At 47.9% G+C, this 10622-nt stretch overlaps 1 protein-coding gene across 2 annotated transcripts in view; it reads right to left on the bottom strand.

Moving 5' to 3' along the window:
- The window catches only part of CCDC149 (coiled-coil domain containing 149), a 106671-nt gene extending 96632 nt beyond the window's left edge, over window positions 1-10039 (bottom strand). For both annotated transcript variants that reach the window (XM_017517096.2, XM_017517095.2), the window contains exon 1: window positions 9880-10039. In XM_017517096.2, coding sequence (XP_017372585.1) covers window positions 9880-9942 — 63 coding nt within the window. In that variant the 5' untranslated portion in view covers window positions 9943-10039. The remainder of the gene's footprint in view (window positions 1-9879) is intronic.
- Between the last annotated feature and the right edge of the window lie 583 nt (window positions 10040-10622).

Raw genomic sequence — 10622 nt, forward strand, 5'->3', positions numbered from 1 at the left:
CCCCTACCCTAATTATCCCCCACATATCCCTCTTCATTTTTAAGAAGCCAGACATTCTGCCTTTATGTCCAAGAAAGGCATAGTCCAGCAGAACACAGGTAACAGCTGACTGGCTTTTCCATTTTGAGGGCCTACTCCTGAAGATATGAGAGCACAGTGGAGTCTCTACAATGGCGCCCTTGACCATGACTCCTCAAAAGACTAGAAAGGACCTTCCAAGTTGAGAAAAGGGCAGAATCAGAGTGCAAAGGAGAGCTTGGTTATCAGTTTCCAAGGAGGAACACTGAGCTTGACCCAATCAGCCTCCAGTCGGGAGGGCAGAGCAAGGACTCGGGGCTGAGGTGTGAGGGGCAGAGCTAGTTTTGGTGGAAACCTGATCAGCAAAGGAATTGGAGAGGTAAGGAGTAAAGCTCTCTGCAGCAATGGCTAACTGTCTTGAATATCCATTCACCAACTTTTGAAAAATACTGAGTTTACTGAGGTATAATTTAGAGAAAATTTTAGCCCTTTTAGGTATAAGGTTCCATAAATTTCAACAAGCTTACACAGTCAGGTAATCACCACAATCAAGACATAGAGAATATACATAAATCCAAAAGATTCCCTCACATTTCTCTGCAGCCCATTTCCTTACTGTACCTTCAGGATCTGGCAATCATTGATCAGTTTTCTGTCTTCTTAGCTTTTACTTTTCAAGAATTTCATGTATACCTTGATTGTGGGGATGGTTACACTAGTGTATGCACACATTCAAACTCATCAAATTGTATACCTAAAATATGTGCACATTTTTGTATGTTAATTATACCTTAATAAAGGTGTTTTTAAAAAGATATAGCATTAGTTCATGAGTACAAAATAGTCACTCATCACAAATGCTAAAACTATCAGCTTTTATCCTGTACACGTACCCTGTATCCCACTTTCCCCAAATGAGTTATTTGGTTGTGGCTGCTCTGGACACAGTGCCTATGGGGAAGCCCTGCTCCACAAAGAGCAGTACCTCTGCTACTAATTTTTTTTTTTTTTTTTTTTAAAGAAAGTTATTGCCTGTGTAATCCCAGCACTTTGGGAGGCGGAGGCAGGCGGATCACAAGGTCAAGAGATTAAGCACATCCTGGCCAACATGGTGAAACCCTGTCTCTACTAAAAATACAAAATAATTAGCCGGGTGTGGTGGCACGCGCCTGTAGTCCCAGCTACTCAGGAGGCTGAGGCAGGAGAACTGCTTGAATCCGGGAGGCGGAGATTGCAGTGAGCCGAGATCGCGCCACTGCACTCTAGCCTGGCGACAGAGCGAGACTCCATCTCGAAAAAATAAATTAAAAAATTTAAAAAAAAAGAAAGTTATTTAGTTGTACACTGTTTGAGTTACACACATAGAGTGTAGACAGGTGTGGACATGTGTCCTCATTCTCTTCAATCTTACCTAGGAGAAGGATTGCTGGGTTGTTTGGTTAAGTGTATGTTTGACTTCATAAAAAAACTGCAAAACTTCTATACCTCAATAAACTCAATATTTTTCAGTTTTTTTAAAAGAGTACAGAAGTGACTGTACTACTTTACATTCCCTCCAGCAAAGTATGAGACTTCCATTTGCTCTGAGTCCCTGTCAGCCTTTGGATGATGAGTTTTGTAATTTGTTGCTTTTCCATTCTAACAGATATGTTGTGGTATCTCACTGTGGTTTCCATTTACATTTCCCTGATGCCTAAGGATGCTGAGCCTCTGCTCATGTGCTTATTTACCATCTACGTCTCTTCTTCAGTGCAGGGTTTATTTATTCCTTTTGTCCATTTAAAAATTCAGATTGTTTATTTTGTTCTTATTGAGTATTTAGAGTTCCTGATATATTCTGGATACGAGGTATCTGTTCTCCCAGTCTGTGACTCCTTATGGTTTTAACAGAGTCCTCTGAAGAAAATGACTTTTTAATTTTGATAACGCCAACGTATTCATTTTTTTCTTGATAACTTATCTGTTTCATGTTCTATATACTCTTCTTCTTTCTTTTTTTTGAGACGGAGTTTTGCTCTTGTTGCCCAGACCGGAGTGCAATGGCGCAGTCTCAGCTCATTGCAACCACCACCACCCAGTTTTAAGCGATTCTCCTGCCTCAGCCTCCTGGGTAGCTGGACCTAGAGGTGCATACCACCATTCCCAGCTAATTTTTGTATTTTTAGTAGAGACGGGGTTTTGTCACGTTGGCCAGGCTGGTCTCCAACTCCTGACCTCAGGTGAGCCACCTGCCTTGGCCTCCCAAAGTGCTGGCATTGCAAGTATGAGCCACTGCACCCGGCCTACTGTTATTTCTTAATAGGACCCTCCCAAATTTAACTTGGACACATCCTGCTAAGGACTACATTTACAGCCTCCTTTATAGCTAGGAGTGGCCATATGACTATACTCAGACCAATGGGATGTGAGCAGATGTGATATGTACAGCTCTCCATTCATCCCTAATGAAAGAAAAGCCCCCTGCTCTGGACTTCTCTCTTCTCCCTTTCCCCATTCCTATGGGCTGGGACACAAATGTGGCAGTAACAAACTTAAGCCACACAGACAAGGACCCTAATGGTGGAGAAACATGATAGAAGAAACCTGAATTCTGAGATGACTCACAGAGCAGGGCTGCCCTCTAGGCCTGGAGTACCACACTATCACATGAAAGAGACACAAATGTCTACCTTAAACCAATCTATTTTGGAGGCAGTCATCTTTCTCACAGTGATTTAGACTTTATCCTAACAAACACACTCTTATTTCTTAGGAAGTAGAAAATAATCTTCAATTGCCTGGGCTCAGCCTTAGTGCTGTGACATGTGTGTGCACAACAGTTTCCCATAAGCCCCAGAGTGATTTGAGGGCAGCATAATAATTTAGCCCTAGAGTAACTCAGGGGCAGCAGAACAAATTTTATTTATTTATTTTATTAGGAGGGGTTGGGGGACAGAGTTTCACTCTTGTCACCCAGGCTGGAGTGCAGTGGCACAATCTCAGATCACTGCAACCTCTGCCTCCTGGGTTCAAGCAATTCTCATGTCTCAGCCTCCTGTGTAGCTGGAATTATAGGCACATGCCACCACGCCCAGCTAATTTTTGTATTTTTAGTAGAGACAGGGTTTCACCATGCTGGCCAGGCTAGTCTGGAACTCCTGACTTCAGGTGATATGCTTGCCTTAGCCTCCCAGAGTGCTGGGATGACAGGCCTGAGCCACCACACCCGGCCAAATTTTAAAAATGAATAAACCTTGCCCCACCTCGGCCAAGACAGCAACGTTCATCATGCCCAAGAGCAATGAAAATCAGTTCATCAATTTGTTCTTCATTTACCCAAAAGTAGCATGGATGTGGTGCAGACAGCCAAAGGGCCAGAGGACACCTGAGGGGGGATGAGGGAAGATACAACAGTGACCTAGAGTGACCAAGGGTGAGATACAAGACTGAATTAGGAGAGTGTGGGTAGGCAAAACAGCTCACCCCAGCACCCCAGCCAATACTTAGCCTCAGTTTTAGTATTTTATAAGTCCCCTAGAATTTAAATACAAATTCAGGAAAAGGGAGTGGTGTGGCTTCATATGCAGATTACATTTCCACTACTCAAACCACAAAAACTTGTAATCAAAATGAAGGCATTATGGCAAAATATAGTTTTCACACACCAGAGTTTCCGTCGTGAGGTTCACGCTCACTGTTCCACTGCTGCATTGCCCGGCAGAGGCCTACACACTAGCAAGCATGATTATTCATTTGATCTTCACAATTAGCAGCACTAGCAGGTAGGTACTTTTATTACCCTATTTAAAGCCGAGAAAAATGAGGCTCAGAGAAGTTGCATGGTGTAGTCATTCCCTCCACATGCGTTCTCCCTCCTCTGGAAAATAGCCCCCCAATTTTACTTGGGGATCTACCCTAGCTCCACTCATAGTCCGTGTGTCCTGGGGCAGGGTGCCATGCACAACTCTGGGCCTAAAACAATCAGATCACTGCCTGCCTGAGAGATTTCTGCAGGATAGGTGAGTGATCTAAATGGCTTTAAATGGAGCTTCCCAGGGTTTCACGGGATTGGCTAAAGAAGGATCTCGCCTTCCCCTCTGGACTTGAACTTGAGAGGATGAGAGGCTGAGACTAAAGCCAGGCAGCAAGCAGACCCAAAGATGGAGAGAAACTGTCTGAGTGTTGAATCAGTCAAAAGCCAGCCCTAGCATGGAATTACTAGTCATGTTAGTTATATTCACTTCCTGGGGCTGCCATAACAAATTATCACAGTCTGGGGGACTTCAAACAACAGAATTTAATTGTTGCACAACCCTGGAGGTTAAAAGTCCAAAATTAAGGTCTTGGCAGGGCCATGTTCCCCAGTGAGGCTCTAGGGGAGGGCTCTTCCTTGCCTCTTCCTAGTTTCTGGTGCTGCCGCAATCTTTGGCTGTCCTTGGCTTGCAGCTGCATAACTCCAGTTTCTGCCTCTGTTGTCCCATGCCTTCTTCCATCTGTGTCTTCACATTGTCTTCCCTTTGTGCATCTCTGTGTCCAAATTTGCCTCATCTGATAATGACACCAGGTCATTGGATTAGAGCACACCCAAGATGACCTCATCATAACTTGGTTATATCTGCAAAGATCCTACTTCCAAATGAGGTCACATTCACAGGTGTTTGTGTGGTGGCAGTTGAGGGGAGGGTGTTAGGACTTGAACACATCCTTTTGGGGACACAGTAAAACCTGCAACATCAGGCAGTAAATTCCCTCTAAGCTTATCCCCTTTGGTTTGGGTTTTTGATCTTCTGTATCAAGAAAGAAGCAGGGTCAAGACATACCCTGACGTCTCTTATTAACTTTCGGAGTCTAAGTCAATGACAGAAACTAAAAGCTGGGTCTTTACCTTAATTAACCACAGAGACTGTCTACACCTACTCAACCTCTCCTTTCCAAATATCAGTGGCTAGGCCAGACACAGTGGCTCATGCCTATAATCCCAGCACTTTGGGAGGCTGAGGCAGGAGGATTCCTTGAGGCCAAGAGCTCAAGATCCGCCATCAAAACCCCATCTCTAAAAAAAAACTGGCTGAGCATAGCGGCACATGCCTATAATCCCAGCTACTCAGGAGGCTGAAGCAGGAGCATTCATATTTAAATTCTAGGGGACTTATAAAATACTAAAACTAAGGCTAAGTATTGGCTGGGGTGCTGGGGTGAGCTGTTTTGCCTACCCACACTCTCCTAATTCAGTCTTGTATCTCACCCTTGGTCACTCTAGGTCACTGTTGTGTCTTCCCTCATCCCCCCTCAGGTGTCCTCTGGCCCTTTGGTTGTCTACACCACATCCATGCTGCTTTTGGGTAAATGAAGAAGGAGATGTAGGCTGAATTAAGCCAGGATCACACCACTGCATTCCAGCCTGGGCAACAGAGTGAGACGTCATCTCTAAAACAACAACAACAAAAACAAAAAATCATCTTTACTTTGGGCAGAGGTCCACTGTTAACTTTCTTCGGCCTCCTGACCCCTGCATACAACATGCTCAAGGAATAGGAGATTGATTGTTATCTAATTAACCAAAATTCAACTAGTGAAACGAAATTATGTATCATTTATCATAGAGTGATGGGCTGAGCGATGACCAGGATTTTTATCTTGGAAATAAAAAGTTATTGATTGCCTGCATGGTTGCACTTTCAGATATCTCCAATTTTGAAAGCTCACCTCAGGTGGTAATAAGAACATCTGCCCCTCCCCAGACATTTAATTTCCCAAAAAGAACACCGGCCATGCTTCTTTCACACACATGGGTGTGTTTATTTCAGGGCCTGAGAGAAGGCTGAAATTTCAGCTTATTATACCAAAAATATGAAAATAAAACTGATCTCTCTAGGATCGTATTAAATGAAAACAGCTTCTTAGAGGCAACTGGAGGAAGCAAACTGATTGAAAGAGAGGACAGGGCTCTGGGCAGGAAGGGTGACAGAGAAAGGATGCAGAGTGGGAGGCAGCACCTAGGACTTCTTTAGAAATAGATGCAAGCCCACAAAAATCCCATGTGGTCCAGATTAGCTGTGCAGTGATATCTTCCTCACGTTCTTCTGTCAGGTCCCCAAATCACTGTGTAACACCATAGCTAATGAGCACACTCTTCCCTGATTCCTACTTGGCTGGTACCAGACCCAGTCACACCCATGGAAACCCTGCCAGTCAAACGTGACTGGGTAGGGGAATCACCTGGGCAGCTCAGCTTGTAAGAAAGGCAAATCAGGGGGCTGCATCCCCAGGCACTTTTGAGCAGTATTATCACAGACTGGGAAACTCCAAACAACAGAATTCAACTGTTGCACAAGTCCAAAATTAAGGTCTTGGTAGGGCCATGTTCCCCAGTGAGGCTCTAGGGGAGGGTTCTTCCTTGCCTCCTCCTAGTAAATTCCCTCTACGCTTATCCACTTTGGTTTCCTGTGGCTGCTTGTTATGGTTTGGCTCTATGTCCCCACCCAAATCTTACTTTGAATTGTACTCCTGTAACTCCCACGTGTTTTGGGAGGGAGGGAGCTGATGGGAGATAATTGAATCGTGGGGGCAGTTCCTCCATGATGTTCTTATGATTAAGTCTCAAGGGATCTGATGGTTTTATAAAGAGGAGTTCCCCTGCACAAGCTCTCTCTCTTCACCTGCTGACATCCACGTAAGATGTGACTTGCTCCTCCTTGCCTTCCACCATGATTGTGAAGCCTCCCCAGCCACATGGAACCATAAGCCTATTAAACCTCTCTTTTATAAATTGTCCAGTCTGGGGTATGTCTTTATCAGTAGCATGAAAAGGGACTAATACACTACTGTAACAAACGATCACAAATGGGCTGGCTTAAAACAACAAGAGTATTTGCTTACATGATTGATAGAGGCCAGAAGTCCAAAATCAAGGTGTCAGCAGTTGGTTTTATTCTGGGGACTTTGAGGGACAATCTGCCTCTTCCAGTTCCAGGGGCTGCCAGTGACCCTTGGCATGCCTTGGCACGTGGCTGCATCACTCTAATCTCTGCCTCTGTCTTCACATGGTCTCTTTCACGCATCCCCATCTTCCCGTAGCCTGCTCCCTTGTGTGTCTGTGCCTTAAATCTCTCTGTCCTCTCTCTTCTAAGACACCAGTCATTAGATTTAGGACCTACCCTAAATCTAGGGTGATCCCATCAAAAGATCCTTAACTTGATTATATCTGCAAAAGCCCTATTTCCAAATACAGTCACATTCGCAGCTACTAGGGTTAGGTCTCAGGCGCATCTATGGTGGGGGGTACACAATTCAGCTCATTACAATAAATTTGGGAGAGACCCATAAACTTGAATTTTTCACAGGTACCCTGATGTGGGTGATCTGTAGGCCATACTCTGAGAAACACTGATCCAGTTGCTGGGGACTCAAAGTTGAACCAGATATGGTCCCCTTCCTTGGGGAGCCTGCCACCCAGCAGAAGATACAGGCAGATGAGCAATGATTACAACAGAAAGTGTGGCCTAGCGAGGCTCAGACAAGCAAGGCTCAAGCAAGGAGTCAGACAGACCAGGATTCAAGTCCTGCCTCTTCCACTTACCAGATGTGAGGGTCTGAGCAAGTTCCTTAGCCTGTCTGAGCCACTGTTTCCTTATCTGTAAAATAAGAAAGAATTCCTGCACTACGTCATTGTGAGTACAAGGCCATGTAAAATGTTTCACATGAACAATACACTCAAGAAACAGTCATTGGTTATTAAGGTGGGAAGTAAGTTAGACCCATTTTCATCCCCCTCATGGCCACTGGCTATGTGCTCACCTCATGTTCGTGGAAGTTAAGGAGGTGTTACTCTGGAAAAACTCTGCTGGAATGGGCAGGAAAACTCCTGAAGGACCTAATTCAGGATTCACTGACTTATTCAACAAGCATTTATTGAGCACCTGCTGCATACAGAGTGCAGTGTATAGGCCCTTGAAACAAAGAGTCAAACAAAGCACACAGCCTGGTGAGGAAACCCATTGGTACAATAATGCAGTCAGCGCAAAGTGGGGGAAAGCCCAGCCCACTGAGGGACATCCCATGCCATGTAGCTCTTGAAGACATTCCATCCTTTAGTATGCTCACGCTCTTATTGTCTATGGTATGACCTTCCTCCCAGACTATATCATGAAAGCCCCAGGAGATCTTTGAGGGTAGGGGAATTCTTTATCTTATGCATCACTGAATCCCAATCCCAAGCATCTAACAATGTACCTAACTCCTAACAGGCATCTGATAGGCAATCGTTGTAGTGACAATTCTAATGCGATTTAAGAGCCTAACACTGGACTTCTAAGGGAGAACTACCTCCAGCCTCCCTGACTACTAAGTATCTTGATGGGCCCAGAAACAAAGTCCCCAGAGGATCTGTCCCTTGACTTAAAGCCTGACAGTTTGAGAAGATAGAGCCAGGCTGCAATACACTGGATCATAACACCAGACAGGAGAGCTTTCAAGTACTAGACCAATGCTGGGCAAACTAAACTAGGGCAGAAGCTACCGCTTGTCATTCCTCTTCAGAAACACAAGGCTCTGCACACACTGGGCATGAAGCACTATTATCAGACTGACCTGGAGACCCAGAAAACGATGAAAGGAGTGAGACAGTAGAGGGTTTCCCTTCTCATACCCCACAAGGGAAGGAAAAGAGCAAACCCATACATTCCGCATGGAGTGCATAGGAGTAAAGAAAAGGAAGCCCCGGCCGGGCGCGGTGGCTCACGCCTGTAATCCCAGCACTTTGGGAGGCTGAGTTGAGTGGATCACCTGAAGTCAGGAATTTGAGACCAGCCTGGTCAACAGCGTGAAACCCCATCTCTACTAAAAATACACAAATTGGCCAGGCGTGGTGACGCGCGCCTGTAATCCTAGCTACTTGGGAGGCTGAGGCACGAGAATCGCTTGAACCTGGGAGGCGCAGCTGAGATCGCGCCACTGCGCACTCCAGCCTGGTTGACAGAATGAGACGTCTCAAAAAAAAAAAAAAAAAAAAGGGAAAAGGAGCCTTGGGCTGGAGCTTGGTTCTCAGAAGGGAGAAATTCCCCAGTATGGCTAAGTAACACCGGGAACTGCCAGCACAAATGGTGGCAAATCAGGGCAGATTACCTGTGAGAGGGAGACATCCGCATTCCCTCTCACCTGGAGAGGCCAGCAGCTTCTCCTGGTCAGCAAAACTCTTAGTGGGGACTAAAGAGCAAACAGCACAGGAGCCTGAAAGTGGACCCCCCGCGTATGTTTATGACAAAAGAGTCGCGGGGCAGGGGACACGGTGTTCTGTGCTTCCATAAATCGAATCACTTCTGCACCTGTGTTTCACTTTTTTGATAAATGCCCCTCCCCACCTTACACATGGTAGGCCCGCAGTAAACACGTGTTGACTGGATTGAGCTAGTGAATCAGTGAACGGCTTCGGGGGACCCCCGAAGTCCCCCAACTCGAACCACCACCGCCGCAGAGAATTCCACCTGGCCCAGGTGCCACCCCAGGGCTCGGATTCTCCCCCATGGCACCACCTTTCCACTTCAGTCCCAGGCGTCCAATCGCTTGGCTCCACAACAGTGGCGAGCGGGCAGGCAGGTGGGGCTTGGCACCTTCTCCTCCCGGATCCCAGGGCTGCAGCCTCCAATGCAGGGCTAACCCCTGCCGGGGGGAAGGGCCCTCCCCAAAGGCTGACACCAGATGGCGCGGAAGAAAGTGGCGCCCGCGCAGACCCGAGTGCGGGAGGAGCGGCCACCTGGCGGGGTCGCGCGGGGGCTGCAGCCGCGGCCACGGGGGATGCGCGCCCCCCGCTCGTCCCTCCCGCCTGGGCCTCTCCGGGGGCGCGGGCCCGGGGCCCATCCCTCCTGGCCGGCGCCGCGGCCTCACCTCGCTCACCAGCCCCTGCCAGTCGCTCTCGGTCCGGTCGCCGTTCATGGCCTCCTCCTCCATGCGCCGGCCGGCCTCACGGACCCCCGCCTCCTCCTCCTCCTCCTCCTCCTCGCGGCGTCGCGCCGCCGCCTCCCGGGCCCCGCGCGGCCCTGAGAGGGCCCGGAGCCTCCGAGCCGCCGCGCCGCCGCCTCCCTCGGCCGCCCGCGCTGTTGACTCCACGTCAGCCTCCGCGGGAGGAAAGGGAGGAGGGGCGCGGCCGCCGGGGCCGCAGACACAGCCCGGGCCGCAGCCGAGCCCCGCTGGCCCGCCCCGCGCCCTCCGCCCGGCGACCCCGGGCTCCGGGACCCCCTGCCTGGCCTCTAGGCAAACGGAGGCCGGGGTCTCAGCCCACAGGTCCCTCGGGACCCCTCAGCGCTCTCCGCACAGAAGATGGGACCCACGGACCGGCCTGTGTCCTGCGCAAGAAGCACATCCCCAAATCCAGCCCTTCCGTGACCACCATCCCGACTCTCGCCCCTAGAATGTAAGCTCCCCGAGGGCAGGGGCTTCCTTGGTTCGCTGATGGCATGATCCTGGCACGTAGGAGATGCTCTACAAATATTTGTTGAACGCAAGAATGAATGAACCACATATTATTGTATACTTAGCACTATTTTTTAAACTGTTAATGTTTGCTTGTATCTATTTTTTTTAACGTATCAGCTATCATAAATAGAAAGCAAATGTAAACACTGAAAATA

This window comes from Cebus imitator, unplaced genomic scaffold (genome assembly GCF_001604975.1).
Source record: "Cebus imitator isolate Cc_AM_T3 unplaced genomic scaffold, Cebus_imitator-1.0 Scaffold617, whole genome shotgun sequence".
Classification (NCBI taxonomy): domain Eukaryota; kingdom Metazoa; phylum Chordata; class Mammalia; order Primates; family Cebidae; genus Cebus; species Cebus imitator.